The sequence below is a fragment of the Maylandia zebra genome, linkage group LG17 (genome assembly GCF_041146795.1).
Source record: "Maylandia zebra isolate NMK-2024a linkage group LG17, Mzebra_GT3a, whole genome shotgun sequence".
NCBI lineage: Eukaryota > Metazoa > Chordata > Actinopteri > Cichliformes > Cichlidae > Maylandia > Maylandia zebra.
The window spans coordinates 756,335-774,760 of record NC_135183.1 but is presented as its reverse complement, the minus strand read 5'-3'; the positions used below and the strand labels follow the sequence as shown (position 1 = coordinate 774,760).

Below are 18,426 nucleotides of genomic sequence, written 5' to 3'. Positions count from 1 at the left end.
TACAAAGCCTGCTGCATACTTGAAACTACTAAAATAAATAAATCTCACACAGCTTTGGATTTTGACAAAGTTTTTCTTTTTTTACTTTGCAGTACAGAAATCATTTGAGCCCCAAGATAATTTTGTTCTTCCTTTTTTAACAACAGTTGTTCAAAACCAGATATCACAAGGCTCCCATCAGTTCAATACTGCTGCAGTACACATTTGGTCCTTCTTAAGCAATTACATGTGTCATCAATCTGCTGTTAATGCTCGGGTCTTTGATTATTTTGGGTAATACAGGAACTAATACATTTTTCTCAGATGCATTATAGTAACTCAAAGTGTTGAAAACCGGTTCAGGAGGTTCATGTTGAGCTACAGTCGTGCCTGTGACTTACTGTATGCTGTCGCACAATCAGGGGATCAAACAAAGAAAGAAGACCTAGCCCATACACCACTAAAGCACTTTTACAAAACCGGACCATATGATGTGGATGCTGAGGTGCTGCCTCGCACGGCGCTCTGCTGTTACCGGCCTGAAAAGTGCAGGAACTGCCACATCCTGTGAGGAACACTCAGCTCAACACACCACAACTGAATACAGACACACGATGCCAAGCCACAACTCACAGAACCTGACACGAAAAGAACACCTGCATATACAAAATATCAGCCGAGTATATAGTGTACATCTTTTCCAGATACTATTGATTATGAATCGTTTCATTTGGCATCTTTGGACTACGCATCGTCTTAGCATGATGAATTAGAAAAATGTAGGGTATTAACTGTCTATTAGATATAACCAGTATTTAGTGCAACACCCACCTGAATGATGTGAAGAAGCATAGCGCTCTCCCTGAACCCTATCCAACAAAACTATACCGCCTCTCTCTATGCATCATCAACTTCTTCAGTGGGCAAACTGTGTACTCGAGTAATCAGTCAGCCCACTGGTCTTTACTTTTTTGTGTAAGTTTTCTATTTTTTATAAGATTTCCGTTGTCTTTGATTATCAGAGTGTTGCAGGACTGGCTGCCTCTACGAATCATCGTCACCAAAGGTGTCTTTCTTCTTGCGCTCCATCTCAGCAAAGTCAAACTCTGAGCCTGTCATCCTCTTGTAGATGTCCTTGATGTCATCACAGGTGGTCTCAAAGTGAGTTGTTGCATCGTAGGACCGAGAGATGAAGATCTAGAGGGAAACAAAAGTCCAAGTGTGCCTTAACGTCACAGAGCAAACATCGTGAAATAAGCAAAACAATCATCCATACAAAGTAGAAGCAACAACAGAGCAAAGTCTCCAAGAACTAAAAGAAGTCCAATCAAAGCGCCCGAGATGTTCAACTGTAACTGTTCACCAGGTGGCAGTAAGAGCACGCAGTGCGTTCTTTCATGTCAACTACGCACACTACAAATCATTAGTTACAAAAGTATCCTCCTTTTATTTCTGTGGTCACAGAGGAGCTTTCAATGGCCTTGTAAACCTTTGTGGGCGGAGCTGATCGAGCACGTTGTGTGTGCCTCGTGTAAAAACCCAGCATTAGAGTAAAGAAACTGCAGTGCACACAGATATATGGCAGAACTTTGCAGTCATGTCCAGGACATTTAATAACAATATCTGCCGACTGGTTTTTAGCCTTGTAGGCAGATTTACAAGCTAAAGCTAACGACAGAAGGATAACATGCAGTTGTTGAAGATGTGCACTCTGACAAATCAGCTCAACTGCACAGAGATTAAACCAAGTCTGCCTTTATCATGTGATAAATACGGCCATGTGCTAGTCACACATCTATAAGACACCAACGCTGTGTGCTTCATTAACTGCATCGCTGACTTTAGCCATGTTAAACATGCCATTCAGATCCAAGCTGGAAACTGACAGAAACAGACTTCAGCCCAGTCTGGATCTGACACCATTTTTTTAACACTTCTAGTCAGGTTTAACTGTGACATCAACTCCCACTGTGTTAGCACTGAGATTTAAACATTCACAACAAAAAAACATCTCCACAAGTTCAGAGATTGATATACTTGATGGGAAATACAGATGAAGATGAGGGATACGGACACATGCATGAAAAATCCTGGAATGACACGTTTTTCCTCTGTGGGTATTTGGCAATAGTAGCAATACTGGGAAGTGTACGGTCGGAGGTCAAACTGAAGAAAACACCAGCACACAGAAAAATGGTGTGAAAGCACACAAAACACTGGAAAAAGGCAAAAACAAACTCAACAGAAGTGTTTCTGGCAGGGCTAACTTTCTGGTAGGTCACCGTGGCACGGTCAAGAACAAACTGTGTAATAGTATAAACAATATTTCATCTTCATACCTGACTTTCAGTCCCAATGTCAGTGGGTGCATACTGGTCGCTAATGCTGACAAACTTCTGCTCGATGGGCTCCAGTAAGTCCAGGGCTGGCTTGATCTCCTTCTCTGGCTCACCCGTCTCCACTGTGGTGCTAACGATGGCGATGTATTTACCCTGCGCAGCCACATTGTGTGCAAAGGAGATCATACAAACATAGATGTCTGCAAAAGAAAAACTCAAGTTAGTGTCACATTCAATGTTGTCATTTAGTGCCAGTGGCCAACGTTTTGATTTTAGACGTTTGAAACCCTGCATCAGATCTGAGCCTTAAGTAAAACCTGACGTGCATCTCGAGAACGTGACTGCACATCGGGTGGATGCTTGGTGTGGAAGGTTGGGGTGTGGGGATGAAAGGATTTTCACTTACTACGCAAGTTAGGACGTTAAGGTCTGACTATACAAGCACACTATACAGCTGACTGAAAATTTGATCCTAAAGGCCTAAACATGAGGCTGGCTGCTCACCGTGTTTCCTGTTGACCTGATTCTGGGGGATGATGATCTGGCACGAGTTTACGTCGCCAGTGTTGGCTATAGGATGACTCAAGATGCAGATGGCTCTGATCACCTGACCCACTTTGGTGACACGATCCATAATGTAGCTGGGGTCGCAGATCAGCTGCTTGCACCTTGCAATCTGTGATTTGCAAACATGTTCAAAAAGTTAAAGTAGTGAACAACACCAAAGAGCAACTGCAGGGACATTAAGATTATAAAACGCCATTAATCCAGGTGGCCACCAATCACTGTCACTGCGATTCTCCATCAGAGCAAAACATGGTAAATGGTCTGTATTTGTAAAGCGCTTTACACATCCACCCATCCACACACTGGTGATGGCAGCTACATTGTACCCACAGCTGGGGCGCACTGACAGAGGCGAGGCTGCCGGACACTGGCGCCACCGGGCCCTCTGACCACCACCAGTAGGCAACGGGTGAAGTGTCTTGCCCAAGGACACAACGACCGAGACTGTCGGAGCCGGGGCTCGAACCGGCAACCTTCCGATTACAAGACGAGCTGCCAGCTGTTGAGCCACGATCGTCCCTGAGACAGTCTTTGCAGATGCTGGTTCTAATACAGCGCTTTTCTACTCTTAAGGATAGGGGAACATAATAAAAGGAGGAACCAGTCTGGCTGTGCCTTCAGCACTACTGGGACCGGCGTTACTCACCTCCCCCTCCGACTTGACTCCCACCACCTTCCCATTCTCCATCACAATCTCTTCTATTGGCTTGTTCAGCATGTACGTCCCACCGTAGATGGCGCTAAGCCTGGAAATTGAGTCACAATTCAAGAGTCAAAACCACACCCAACCTCAATGTAACAAAGTCCAGTTAAAGAAAACGTCCTCAAACAAAAAGTCCAACATATCAAGTTCCATGTGGATTATTAGTCATCGCAATATATTCTGAAGCAGCCTGACAGTCGTGCACTCAAACAAAGTATTGAAAAATATAAAAAGTTGTCTTCAAATAAAAATGCTTACTTAAAAAATAAAATAACAATGAAAATGTGTAGTTTGAGTTTCCTCCTTAACTCAAGCTCACATGTAAACCAGCATCTCAGCTTTAACTCTACTGTGGTCTCCTCACAGAGTTTGGTTTGCACACGTGCTCTGAATGAAGGATTTGACTGAGTGTCGTCACATTGGATGAGTTACAAATGGTAAATGGCCTGTATTTGTAAAGCGCTTTACTAGTCCCTAAGGACCTCAAAGCACTTTACACATTCACACACTGGAAGTCTGTGACCGGGCTGTGTGCATACAATAACTGCTGCAAAGAGAAAGGCTGCGTATATTACAATATATCAAAGTTAGAGTAAAAACAAGTGCTCTGTTTAAACCTAGGACTGGTGAACTAGGATCTAATCTGCCAAACTGCCAGATTGAAAACGTGGTGCCACCTGCTGTGCCAACCCCCCTGTGAATAAGGGAGCAACCTATACTGTAGCTTATTAAACTTTCAGAACTCACTGCAGGAAGGTAAATGAAACCAAAACCTACAAACAGTGTGACAACTTAGGGTAGATATCAGACTATGAAGCAGAATATCCAACCCTAAACCACAGTTAACATCTTTTTGGTACAAACAAAATATTCATCACACGTGTCTAACAATGGAAAGTGTCCCCTACCTGGCAAAGCCTTGTGGCAGTTCTCCCAGGCCGTACAGTGGGTACAGATATGGGCTCTTGCCATATCGGGCCAGAGACTCACTGTAAAGCTTTATCCTGTTGATTGCTTCCATGCAGGGTTGATCCAGGTAACTAAGGGCAGAACAATTAGAACAATCTAAATGCTACAAGCTGCAGCGTTTCACAGCAGAGGCCATCATAATCATGCCCAATTACAGACACTGTTAAGACAAAAGAAGGCTACTAACTCATCTGTACGGTAGAGAGCAAGGGAGTGACCGGTGAAGTCCATGACTTCCTGGCCCAGGTCAAACTTCTTGTATATTTCCCTCATCGTCGTCTTCTTTGGGTCGACACCCTCCATAGTCTTGGGGTCATTCTCATCAAAGTTGGCAACAAAGACCAGGAACTTTCTGAAGCGCCGCTTCTCAAACAGCCCCATCAGACCTTTGAGTGAGAACGAGTTTAGAAAAGGAGGAAATCCATAACGAGAGCAACAAAACAACCTTCCACTAAACCGTTCAGTATTTAACTAGACTCACTGGATGCCAGGGCCTCCGTCTCCGTAGAGGGAACTTTATGGATTTTGGGCTTCTTGTACACAAAACTGCCTTCAACCACTTTGAAATCCAGGTAGCGAGTCACCTGTGTGATCAGCAGCATGCGGACCAGCTGACCTGCAACAAAGGGATACTTTCATTCATGGAAACGTTCATCGTTATCACATCTAAGGATCCTTTTAATCGTTGCCCAGTTATTATATCGTTTCTTGTCTACCAAAGATCAGGGAAACTATACCATTGGCCATGAGGAATTTAGGGACAAGGTCCACGTTCCAATCCCGGCCTTTTCCCATTGAGTCAGGAGGGCTTCCGGGAAGGTTGAAGCGCTTGTAGAGCTGTAGTGAGACACATAACATCTGACCCACAGGCAACAGCTTCCACTTTCACAGCGGCATCTTAATTTCCTACTCTCACAAAATGAAATATGCTAATTCTATCATCACCACCTCTGCTGGATAGAAGAGGAACGTGTGGCGTTTCAGAACAAAATGGATCCATGTTAAAAGAAGCCATTACCGGCCTTAAAATACAAACGTTCATCCTAACTCCACATCACTGTGGTGAAACAAACAACTCAATACAAAAGAGAAATCAGAGATGTGGGAGGTCAACTTACGTCTTCAAGAGGTGTGATGGAGGCGCTATCACCTCCGTAGTAGGAGTTGCGATCCATGTGCAGAACCTTTTTCCCATTCACTGACATAATGCCTGATAAAATACATTCCTGTTGGGAGAGGAAGTACAGAAGTTAGACTCAAATCAACCACAGAGTTCTTCAGAGTGCTTTCCTCACACACGAGTTACAGGATATAATAATGACAAAAACACTAATAATAAAAATGATTTACTCAACAGGAATAGCTGTATTTACCAGGGCAGCTCAACTGCATGCAGCTGCAGTGAAACATTACTTCATTGGTGGTTCAGAACTCGATTACTGCAGTCCAGCACGTGCTGTTATGTTTATACACATGCAGAAACACTAAGATCTATACAGTTACACCAACAAATCTCTGTTTTTTAAAAATGCAGCCAATTCAGGAAATGAAATTTTGTCAGACAACAACAGATTTACGCCTTCATCCTGACCGTAACACATACCATGCAAGTGTAACCTCCCTGATTCTGCAGCTAACCTTCTGCATGTCAGTTTTGCCTCCCATCACTTCCTGTCGGTCTCGATACTTTTAGCAACAGTCTGTAATGTGTGAAGTGACTCAGTAGGTCAGGTCGTCTACCATCACACTCGTAGGGTTAAACTGCAGCTTTTTTTATTTTAAACAAAACAAAAGCAGTGTTTCTGTTACGGTAATTCACTACGCGATTCGGCCATTTGTACTTTACAATGTCCCACGTGTTACTGTTTCCATGACTTTCAATTTGCCACAAGACCAACTTTGACCGAACATGTCTGACATGTTTGTGCAGAGCTGAGAGGATGAGTGCTGCTTCCACTGGGCTTCAGAGGGTTGGACATGATAAGAATTGCCACAGTGGAATTCCCACCCAAACTCAATAAGATTAGAGCTGAGGGCTTGTAGAAGTTAGCCACCAGTGTGAGCATCATGTGACTGGATTTTACTCTAAAACAAGTTGTTCTACTGAATGAAAGGTTAGGCTCAGGAGAATGTTTCTTACATACCAACCAAACTAAGGCAGCACTGACTGATGCCACCTAACGCTTACTGTCAACTTGTACAGCACCTGTGCCAGTACACACCATACTACAGCTTACTGGTAAACCACCTTTCCCATGAAAATATCCATTGCACAAAAACTAGCTGTTAAAAAAAAAACAAAAAAACAGTTAAAAATACAAATAAACTGAAATAATACAAAAACTACAATCTAAGAAAAAAAATGGAAACAATGTTGCGCTTTAATTTAAAAAAGATACAAAAACTGGATAAACAAAATGAAAATTTAAAACATGCAAAACTATAAACGCCCTGCTACCAACTCATTCACTCATCTCGGCATCATTTCTGCAACACTGTGCACGTTTGTCCAAAGAAAGTTTCATTTGCTCCAGTGAAACTGGATCGTGACGACTGCTCAAAGCCTCGTGCAGACACACCAAATAAATAAAATTAAATATGTGGGCCAGAGTTGCTGTAATGTGGCACAGCCACTCCTCTGAGGAGACGTGACTGAAGCCAACCTGCTGCTGCCTATAAAAACTGCGACTTTGAGAGAGGCCCGGAGGACTGTCAGCGGCAGGATTCATGCTGACAGAGGGGAAATCGTGCCAGTTCACTGTACTGTCAGGCAAAACATTACACCACCACAAGCAGTGACAGAGTCCCAGTTCAATATTTAACACACGAAGAAGGGAAGGGGTAGTCGGGGGCAACAAAGACTCCATCTGGACGGCTTTCTCAAACATCATAGTCACATGTCTTAAATATAACCTGACTTTTAATTTACTAATAATGTAAAGAAGTTAACTGAAGACCTACAAATGTACAAAGTTGGTGTCAGTTGTGGATATACGACTGATTTTCTTCATGTCATGTGACCATTAACGAGCCTGCCAGCTGGATAAAACAAGACATCAGTTTGAAGATCTGTTTCAGGCATTTTTCATCAGAATTTAATCTGATCACCTACAAATGCAGATTAAGACAAAGATAAAGCTTTACTCTATAGTAATAAACTGCACTGTGCGGTTGACTCCAGCACCGCCACGGGCAGATTAAAGGTCTACATGCAAACATGTGATGGGCTTATAAAATGAGAATGGAAAGTGCCACATCCACAGGATCTCTCCTTTATGACAGCATTTTACAGCAGCACATGCGGAGTGTAACGCATCTTTACAATCTCTATGCTTTTTGTATAACTTCATCATTTCATCAGTAAATTCTCAAACACACCACTGACACCTACAACCTAACAAAACACTGGCCTGTTAGAGGACGTGTAAGGTCAGCAGTTTGTGACCCTCAGCTTTTCAACCACAACCCACGTTATACTTCACCTTTGGTTTTTACAGCAGACTTTTAGCAGAGCCTTGAATCTGGATTATATTTAAGGCTTTTCTTTTACCCATCAAGTCATCTCTGCTTTAAGTTTGTTTAGCCACAAACTAACCGGTGCCTTTCAGTAAGTCCCTTTGTTGCTTCCTTTTTGGTTGAGTCAGTTTCCTGGTTTTGTATTCAGTAATTTTGTCTCGTCTACAGCGGTGTACTCCTCGCAGAAGAGAATCCCTCCTCTTTTCCTAGCCTGAATTTCATCTTCTTCTTGAGGGTCTTAGCCCGAACATTTCAGCCCGAGTATCTTGTATCAGTTCCATAACTTCTGTATTACTTGACTCATTAAGATTATCAGCAGTGCTTCAAATTCTCTTATTTTTACTTCTAAGCTACTTTTCATAAGTGGAGTCTTGTGTTCCATCATGCCTCTGCACTACAGTTACCTGTAGTCATTATTGTGACTGAGTACTTTTACTGCACTTTAACTATCAATCTTTTAAAGTAAAGCACTTCTGCAAACACTGCAGATCCCTCCTACACATCAACTCAGTTATTTAAAATGGAGAAATGGTTTACCTGACAATGGGAATAAAAACATTTTGCTGACCTCAAATTACAGAAACAAAAGTCTAGATAGTGACTATAAAAACGACTAAGAGCAGTCACAGGTGTCACAGCTGGTTTATTTAGCGTGTTCTTTGGTGTGTGGCGAGACGCTGACATGCCTCAGGTTTGAAACGGTCTTCATTTTGCAGCAATAGTTTTACGGCATTAATGCAAATGACCGCACTGTGTTCTGCATCCTCCTCACGAAATCCAAACGCAGCGAGTCCCATTCCCTCGCTCGTCTGAAGCTCCCGCCATATTTTTCCCTATCTGGTGGTATATAAACACAGAGTGCAGTGGGCCACGGGGGGGTTAATATTGCCATGCCAATTTATACTTGACAGTTACATCGAGTATACTCGATATATCGCCCAGCCCTAGTTTTAACTGTTGCTTTTCTCCTCTGGGCTCTGCACTGGTCACGTAACTGAAAAGAATGAATAGTGTCATTGAGTTTGTAACAGACTTCCTCGTATGGTATGAGGTTACTGTGCAGTTAATGGGATTTCCCATCTCTTCTTCAGCTCCCACCTAAAATGTTTCTACACCTGAGATGTGAAGAGCATCTTTGCCCTTCACTTGTATTCGTTCTTCTTCAGTTATTCACTCATTGGGACGAAAAAGAAATAAAAACACACGCACAGATTTTAGCCTCAGGTAACACATGGTTTACTTTGTGAGGGGGAGATGCCTGAGCCCCACCCACTGAGCCAGAGAGCAGCCAGGGACAGCTCGAGTGAATCGAAGGCAAAACATGCCTAACTTTGTATGCCCATCTGTTCAAATCTGCATATTCACTGTAAACTAATTACTGTTCTTGGTTGTCATTGTTCTACTATGTGTTTTACTCCATTGTTAAGTGTCTTTGGGTGCTTTTAAATAACATTTATTATTATTATCATTATTATGCCTCAGTCTTTTCAACAAAACGCCTTTTAGTCACCCGTAGTCTAGATTCTCCATCCTTTATCACCATCTCAGATGACAACACACTTATGTTTAAACTATCAGGACTGCTGGTTTGATGAAGGGTTTTAATGTCAAACTATAAACTGTAAGAAAACCCACAAATTGGTGAGCATCAATTCATCCATTGATAGAAACACTGTCACTGGCTTAATTGGGCCAATCAACTTGTAGAGCTGTCACAACAATCTCTTTATACTTCTCAATAACTAAATGCTGTCCTACTCACATCTCCTGGCTGGAGTCTAAAAGCTGCTTACTCCAACTACCAGCATCATAATGAGGACCGGGCCACACTTAGAGCTTGGCATCTTGTGCCAAGCCCCTCCTCTAATGTGTCGTCAGTAGTGGACAGATGGGGAACCCCGTCCCCCTGCCCCCTGCATAATAAACCTCCCAAAATCCAAGAAGGCCTGCCTAACAATTTCCATTTAAGACCTAGAGCACAGAGTACACTTCACAGTGACAGCTGTTACCGTGCACTTACAAACGTTTTAAGACTAATTGTTGCCATGTACAACACAGCTATCCCTTTCTAATTAAGCATCTGCCCCAGAGACAGGAAACAAAGTCAGATGAAGTTTCCTGGTGGCAGGGCTTGCACAGATTCCTGCATAACCTGCTCAGTTAGTAAACATAGCAACGCCTTTGTCTGTGTTGTAGCAGAAAAGGAGAAGGGGAAGGTGGCAGAATACAGAAGTGAAGTCATTTATTTGCAGACTCAACTACTTCCGTGTGAAACTACACTATGCCACCTCAGTCTTCAAGTCTGCTGTGGTTCTGAGTGGTTGGCCACCAGCTCTAACTAAACTGGCTTCTGGCAGTGTACTTTCAGTTCCTCAGCCTTGTTGGAACCACACCCAGTATTAGTCCTCAAAGTTAACCCGCTGTGCTGAAGTCCTGGGCTGAAGCAACTCAAAAACACGTCACTGTACAGCGACTCAACAAGGTGGTGACGACAATGGTACAAGCAGCAAGTTGGCTTGTGATTAAGCCCCAAACTAACCACTGGTTTTCCGGCATGTTTAAACAACAAAGTCAGGAAGTCTGTCCGAGGGAATCGTTTTATTTAAAAGTACGAGCAGCAAAGAGAGTCCGCAGAAACAAAGCCTACACATCCCCAATCCCACACACGCCACTCGGTACGTTAGTTTTTGGTGGGCGGCGGGTGTAAAAGTGAACTGAAAGTCGGACAGGATATGTAACTTCAACCTGCTGGTGAAGTTTGCGACTGCAGTTACATTAACGTGTCCCAATGTGCCTCTATGCCAAATAGCTTCTCGTTTTATTAAACCCGAGAACCTGCTGAGATTTATTCGTAGTGCTGTTCAGTTTGTAGTAGTTTAGTTGCACTGCCGCACAGAACAGCGCTGAAAGGACACTTCAACGAGCTCAACATAGCTGCACTGCCGTAGAACTGCTTGCAGCAGGCGAGCGGCGGTGGGAACCGTTTCGACCCCAAGAATACATTCGATGACACCGCTACAACAGGACTGTGCTCCGTCGTTAGCAGGCTAATAAAATAGCTTAATGTAGGTCAGCTAACGTTAACAGACTACTCATCCGTAGGCTAATCTTATCTTGACTGAGAAAAGCTGCCTTAATTGGCGCTCAGTTTCTGCATATCCACACAATGAACTGCGCTAATTAAACTCAAGCGGTACTACAATACCTATTAAGGATACAAAACAGTTTGAGCGTTTCAACTTATCTCGAGCGAGTTAACAGTTGCTATCGTTAATCTTTCTCAGACACTGAAAGCAGCTGCTGATAGCACAGAGCTAGTAGTTGGGGTTAGCGCCTTCATTTAGTTTCCATTGCTTAACACGTAAACGCTCACGCTCGGTTAGCGGCTAAGCTAGCTACTTAGCATTAACCCTGCTGATTAGGCCCCGTCTTCTCCAGCGTTAACCGCGATGTTAACAGGTTGCAAATCACGCCCACGCGTTGTATGTTTTTCTCTCTCACCGTAAGCCCGGTGCCCAGAACGATAACGTCGTATTCTTCATCCATTTTTTCCAAAAGTCTTTGCTCTTCCGCTCCGGAATATGAGGAAAGAAGAAAATGGAGATCTGCGGGGCTACAAGTGAGAAGGGGCTGCGGCTCAGCGTCAGGCGCCTTCGGGGCGGGGCTTCTCAGCCTGTCAGTCACTGCAGGAAGAGGCGTGAAGAAGCGTCGTACCGGGTACCTGTGTGGGCCAATGGTGTGGACGCACTGCTTCACAAAGCACAGTGTTGCACCTGTGCGTTACAGCCGGCAGGGATCAGGTAGGGTGACCAGAACCCGACAAAGTAGATATGGGCCAAACACTGTGTTGATGTGGGAAACCTTACCAGTGCCGGAAGGTAGTGTGACATATCCACAGCTAAATAACAATCTCATAAACTGTTTTAACGCAATACGGCCAAATATATTTAAATGTGACTCACTCATGTGCTTCACAGAAGCAAAAACCTAAAACTAAAAATCAACTAAAAGCAAGTTTAAAAAGATGGGTTTTTAGCTGTTTTTTAAAAGCGACCACTGAGTCCACAGATCTCAGGCTCAAAGGGAGAGAGTTCCACAATCTGGGGGCCACAGTTCCAAAAGCTTTGTCGCCTTCTGTTTTCAGCCTCGTGTGTTGGACAGCAAGCAAGCCCTGGTCACATGACCTCAGGGACCTGCTGGGAATGTATGGATGTAAAAGTTCACTTATATATGTTGGTGCTTGTCCATGCAGAGCCCTGAAAGTCAAGGTCAAAACCTTAAAGTGGATTCTGAATTTAACGGGGAGCCAGTGCAGCTGAATCAGCAGGGGTGTGACATGGGAAAACTTGGAGGACTTGGTCAGAAGCTTAAAGTACAATAAGGATAACATATGTATTTCTGGTCCACTGAGTTAGGCTTTATTATAGTCCCGTTTTCCATGTTTCTACACCAGTAGTTAATAGTAGCTGTAATTTGAGCCGGTGTTTTGTCTTGTAATCATAGGGTTCTAGCAGGAGTGCATCCATTGGTTTTATGCCTTACTTGTCAATTATAGCAATTGATTGCCAATTATTACAGACATTTGACACACGTACTGTGTCATTTCATTCGCTTGTGTGAAGCTGAACAAAAAAACTACAGCAAACAAACGCTGTGGCTTCATTTTCTTTGTGATAGTTTCCATCACAGTCTCAAAAATGTACAGAAACTTTTAGTGAATTGGAACTTTGCCTATTGAGCATAGCGTGGGCAATATGCTCAACTGCTGCAACAACATATATGCATGACACACCTGTTTGGCAAACAGAAAAGTCCCAAGTCCTAGATCGGTGTGTGGGCTGCTTTGAGCTCATATAGATAGTCACCAAGACCAACATATTTTTAAGTAGAAACAACAGGCAGCCAAGCAGATTGTCAAACAGTATCAAATGTAGTGGCCGACAATGAAAGCTGCATTTTTGTGTTGTGTCGCCACGAACTGTCCTGGCAGGATGCAGAGTTTATCAGGTAAAGTGAGATTACTGTTAGCATGATCATGTCTAAACCTGCGTCTTTTAGCAAACACAAGGGTGACAGTTTTTATTGTAATCCACACAATCTGTGCAAAATAACTTGAATCACACTATTAGGCTTCAGCTTTTCTTTATTTCAATAAATTAAGAACTCAATGTTTCAAGGATTGATTAGGGTCTGTGTGCCAGGTCACGTTCAAACACTTGCACTACGTGGGGTTTCCTGGCCAGCTGCCTGGCGGTTGTGCCGGACGCATCCTCAGAATCTTTGAGGCCGAGCTGCAGGAGCGTCCTGGCTGCGTCTACGTGCTGCCCAATGCACGCCATGTGAAGAGCTGGGAGAAGAGAAACAGCAGTAAAAAACTGCTTCCTGTAACAACTGAGTTTTGGTGGTGACATTATCACCATATGACAATGAAAAGACAAACTAACTCTGTTCCTGTTTCCAAATCTGTTTCATTCACTGTGCCGACATATTTCCTGTAAATGAGTTTTATGAGAGCCAACAGACGACTCTCCCATTTCAGAAGCTTGGTGCTGTTTCTGTAACGCTGAAGATGTTACAGGTCACTATGGAGCACTGCGCTGATGAGTCTCTGCAGGTTCATTTTTCAGACTGAATGAATGCAAACGAGGGACGTGCACAGGTGTATGCAAAACACAGGAACAGATCTTTCTTTGTTTGATGTTAGTGACAAAAAGAGAAGTAAAGCCGTCACAGACGTTCACCCAATATTAACTGTGCAGCTTTCACGTTATTTCAAAGAGTCCAACCAAAGCTTAATGAAGCCTGTAAACTAAAAATGGTGGATTTTTTATGTTGGTTCACTTGCTGCAGCGGTGCATGGCGTGGAAAATGATGCTGCATCCCTATAACCTGCTCCAGTGCAAGATGTGTATGAGATAAGAAATCAGTAGGTACGAGATTACCGCCTACTGACCAATCAGTTCTCTGGAATATAGCACCATCATTCCTGGAACAGAACTCCGTGCACGGACAGTAGGAAGGTCTAAGGCTTCTTAAAGTCTTCCCTGATGAGCATCGATAAGAATCGTGGAATAAAATTACTCAGAAAAACAAAGCATTAATCTAAACATTCATTTCTGTCTGAATGACAGAGCTGCGACTCTGAGCCTTTATTCCTCACGACATCAAACAGGCAAAACCTTATTAATAAAGTGGAGCGACATGTCAAAGCTCACACACTCACACTGCTGCTTTCAGCTTGTATTGTGTTTAAACTGCTCATATGTTTCTATTATTTTCATTTGAAAGCAGCTGCCTGTGGACCTGTCTCTGTTTGCCATATGCTGCAAACATCGCCTCCTCCATGAAAACTTCACTCATCACCAGACTGACAAACGCAGTGTTCACGTAACCAGCTGACGTCCATCACTGTGTACCAAGTATCCTGACTGTTAGTGTGCGTGAAGCCAGAAAAGGTCACGTGTTATTTCCCCTCGTCACATGATCCGTATTATGTTTTCAACTGGCTGAACAAAAGCAGTGTTTCAGCTGCAGAACACACGGCACACTGGACACTTCATGGATGGCATTGTTTGTTAGATAATCACAGATAATAATTATCTCTGATTAAGCTGCATGGTCAGAGAAAATAACTTTACATAAAGGCACTGAGAAGGTCATCCTACCAGTCCTCCCCTTCTTGTCCCGGGCATGAGGATCCGCTCCCAGCTCCACCAGTGTGTTTATAGTGGACGTGTGGCCCTCCTGAAAGAGATGCATGTCAGTGCGACTCGGAGAAGGATCTGTAGCCCGTGCTTTGCCTCGAGGCTTTTGTTCTCGTTATGTTCGGTATGTGAGTCTTGTATCAGCAGTCTGAGAAAACTGTTCATTCACTCTTCATGGCTACAATCACAGACGACATAAAACAGCCTCCAGTAATTCTTGTAATGAAGAGCACTTTTCTATCAGTAAGCACTGCTGTTAGCTGCTGTTAGCTGCTGTTAGCTAACATTAAATATCAGTGAATCAAACATTGTTGGACACTTAGCAAATGACCTCTCATACAATGTGTAAATGTAATCAAACTGTTTATCAGAGAGAAAGTGGGATTTTTTTCACCCACGTCTAACATTAGCTTATCACCAGCTGTTGTTGTTTAGCCAGCTCATCTGGACTGCATCAGTGAAACTACGCCATAAAGGGGTCAAACTACAGGAAAAGTGCTGTTAGTTCATTGTGAAGACTGTCCTGTAATTATAAAATATGACATTTTGTAAAAGTTTGAACTGACTGCAGTAACGTTTTTCCACAGTTTTCCCACACAGTGGAAAAACGTTATTTAATTCGTACAGCGTGACCGTCAGGCGTGGGGATGGGTCTTTATCAAAAGCTGGAAAACGAATGAAAATACAGTAAAAATAGATGCACTTCTGCACTTTTCCCAAAGCTGTGCAGGGGGCCGGATTAGAGTGTTTGCCGGGCCGATTCCGGCTCTCGGGCCACATGTTTGACACAAAGGTTTGGAAAGATAAATGTAATATTCCTGAAGGATGAAACTATTCCTCCTTCAAACCAGCAACCCGTGAATTTCAGCGTCACGCCTCGACATCCTCCGCTCCACCAGCTGAGCCATGACGAGGCTCTGCTGTTAGTAAATATTAACCACTCCACACAACAACACAGCAAAATACCTGAAACTTCTCAAGTCATCCCATCTTGGTCCCTTTCCTTACATTCCTACGCTTATTTATTTATCTTTCCCAACCATTCCGAAGCTTCCCACCAGACTGCTGAAGGAGACCAGAGGGAAATCCCTGCTCTGACCTTGGCAGCGTAATGCAGGGCGGTGAGCTGGATGCTGGTCGCCCTCTGGTTCACCTCGACATTCAAGTCCTTCACCAGAAACCGCAGAGCCTCATCCTGGCCTGTGACGGCTACCTGGTGCACTGGCTGAGCCCCAAGTATGTCAGCAGCTGCTGCAGATGCCTGTGGCGCACACACACACACACACACACACACACACACACACACACACACACACACACACACACACACACACACACACAGGTCAGGTGGAGACACTACATATAACTACGTCAGTGCAGAAACATTACTGCAGGGGACTGCTTTCCTCCACCTGGTGCTCGTCTAAAAGAAGCCTGGCCACAGAGATGTGTCCATTCCTGATGGCGTCCATGAAAGGCGTGACTCCACAGCTGTCAGTGCTGTCAGGCATGTAGCCACATCTGGAAAAACACCAGTAAATGTAAGGATCAGTCAGACAAAGTTATCCGTGAGCTGCGAATCAGCATCAAGCAGGTGGAGCTACATTTGTGCCAAAAGAAGTCGCAGAAATTTAAGAGTGCAGAAATTTTCAGTGTCATAAAAAACAACTTAAATTTTATAACATCTATCTAACCTTTGACTTCTGCGTCACATTTAAATACATTTTTATACTGTGAATTTGTCATTTTAGGGCATTTTGAGTTGACATGGGCTATATATGTAAGAACTGCTGACAACTAAAGTCAGACAGCATCCAGAGTTGACTGGATTTGGCGTTAAATATGCAGCAGAATTAGTCTCCATGTAAAATTTCAACATACCTGTCCAGCAAGACCTTAACCACCTCCTCACATCCATGCATTGCTGGATGAACAGAGAAAGTGTAAGTTATATGATTTCCCCTCACGTCACATCTCCACATACTGTAAGTACAGACACCTGCGGTGTGTAGTGGCGTCCTGCGTGTCCTGCTCTCCGTCCTCCAGACGTCTGGTGCAACAAGGAGCAGGTGCTGTATGACCACAGGGTCTCCCTCTCTGCAGGCGATGTGGAAGGAGTTCCAGCCGTCCTTGTTTCTCAGTGCGGGGTCGGCACCGTGGCAAAGCAGCTCCTGGATCACGTCCAGGTTCCTCCGAGTGCACGCCATCATCAGCGGAGTCCTGAGAGCAGAGACACAAATCTCCTCTGACAAACAAACTTACTGCAATTGGTGGATATATTCGTACACTCTATGTAGAAGATCTGTCCCGTACTTACTGATAGAGCCACTAGGGGGCGTGGATAACCAGGCGAAATATGGAGTGAAGTTGGAAAGATAATGTGCTGCTGCTGTCCTACTGACCTGTTTTTATTTGTTTCCTGCGCTACAATCATGGAACATATTATACAACGTGTAATATCTTCACATTTTAAGAGTAGCTTATGAAAAAAATAATATTACAATTTCTTTCATGTTAATTTTAAACGACCGTACTGAATACACCCCAAACGGAGCACACAGATACAGTCTGAGCACTGTAGAACAGTCAGTGTTTAACAGGGCTGGACTGTAAAGCCTGAATTTGAAATAATGTACATTTAATTGTAATAACGTATTGTATTGTCAGCTATTTTTACCAATAAGCCCCTTCGATTTCCAACTAGAAACACAAATTTATTGAAGTATATTAAAGAAAAGTAAAGCCGCTCCTTCAGGTATATTTAGCTAATATTACGCCATTTGTTTATAGTTGTACTGTTCTGTCGAGTTAAAAAAGGTAACTCCTTCGAGCCGGATTCGAACCAGCGACCTAAGGATGTCAGCATTCAGCCTCTACAGTCCTCCGCTCTACCAACTGAGCTATCGAAGGGCGGTAACCCCTCCCACAGCGAAGCCAGCTTTAAAGTGAACCCGGGAAAGATGGCGCTTACTTCTTCCTCCTTCCTTTTGGAGTAGGGTTACAGTAATGTAGTAACACGTTAACAGGTTCTTTCTCACCAGTCAGCCTTCTTCAGACTGTCCACTTTGGCGCCTTCTTGGAGCAGGTAGCTAACACAGTCCTTGTGGCTCATGGAGGCTGCTTCGTGTAGCGGCCTCTTATAGTCGTTGTTGTACACCTCTACATCCAAGCCAACCCTCTTTATCAGGTACTTTACAATGTCCAGGTGTCCATGCCTTGCGGCGTAGTGCAGCAAGGTGTCTCCCGACTTGCCGAAGTGTTTGCCACTGACAGTTTGCGCCGCAGTCGAGCCGCCTAATGTTATGTGTTTCTCCAGCGCGGCCAACTGTCCGTCCTGAGTGAGCTTCACTAGCAGCTTCGAAGTGTTTTCATCCATGCTGGGTGGAAGTTAAATGCTGGAGCAGAAACTGGCCTACGGGCCAAAATAAGAACAGTTACTCTGAAGTGTTGAAGAACACACGCTGGCCTGTTTACCAGCGCGATTCCTGGTTGAGCTGCTTAAAATCACGTGGCCAACCATGACCTAACCCTGTACCTCTGAAACCAACATAAAGCACGCAAGTGTTTGGTTTTTTACGTACTTATAGCTTGATCAAAATTCTAAATATTATTATGAGCACTAATAGATTTTTTTTTTGCAATTTAAGAT

The 18,426-nt window shown here is 43.7% G+C and overlaps 2 protein-coding genes and 1 non-coding gene across 4 annotated transcripts; all 3 read right to left on the bottom strand.

Moving 5' to 3' along the window:
• Nucleotides 1-53: 53 nt before the first annotated feature.
• gdi2 (GDP dissociation inhibitor 2) lies at nt 54-11,765 on the bottom strand. Its single transcript, XM_004575256.3, has 10 exons — nt 11,575-11,765; nt 5,676-5,783; nt 5,295-5,394; nt 5,039-5,173; nt 4,745-4,943; nt 4,497-4,628; nt 3,532-3,631; nt 2,823-2,994; nt 2,319-2,518; nt 54-1,176 (listed from the first exon to the last, which is right to left on the bottom strand). Exons 1-10 carry the CDS (start codon nt 11,617-11,619, stop codon nt 1,024-1,026), a joined length of 1,344 nt encoding a protein of 447 aa, XP_004575313.1. The 5' UTR covers nt 11,620-11,765; the 3' UTR covers nt 54-1,023.
• A 1,433-nt stretch (nt 11,766-13,198) lies between these two features.
• ankrd16 (ankyrin repeat domain 16) lies at nt 13,199-18,318 on the bottom strand. Of its 2 annotated transcripts, none has more exons than XM_076875895.1 (7): nt 17,816-18,318; nt 16,777-16,997; nt 16,659-16,701; nt 16,186-16,298; nt 15,877-16,040; nt 14,739-14,817; nt 13,199-13,420 (listed from the first exon to the last, which is right to left on the bottom strand). In XM_076875895.1, exons 1-7 carry the CDS (start codon nt 18,151-18,153, stop codon nt 13,257-13,259), a joined length of 1,122 nt encoding a protein of 373 aa, XP_076732010.1. In that variant the 5' UTR covers nt 18,154-18,318; the 3' UTR covers nt 13,199-13,256. The 2 variants fall into 2 exon arrangements, with proteins under 2 accessions (XP_076732010.1, XP_004575308.2); XM_004575251.2 differs by having other exon boundaries at nt 15,877-16,038; nt 16,190-16,298; nt 17,816-18,315.
• On the bottom strand, nt 17,600-17,687 carry trnay-gua (transfer RNA tyrosine (anticodon GUA)). The gene is given in 2 exon segments: nt 17,600-17,635; nt 17,651-17,687. It is a non-coding gene; the product is annotated as a tRNA-Tyr (tRNA).
• Nucleotides 18,319-18,426: the final 108 nt, after the last annotated feature.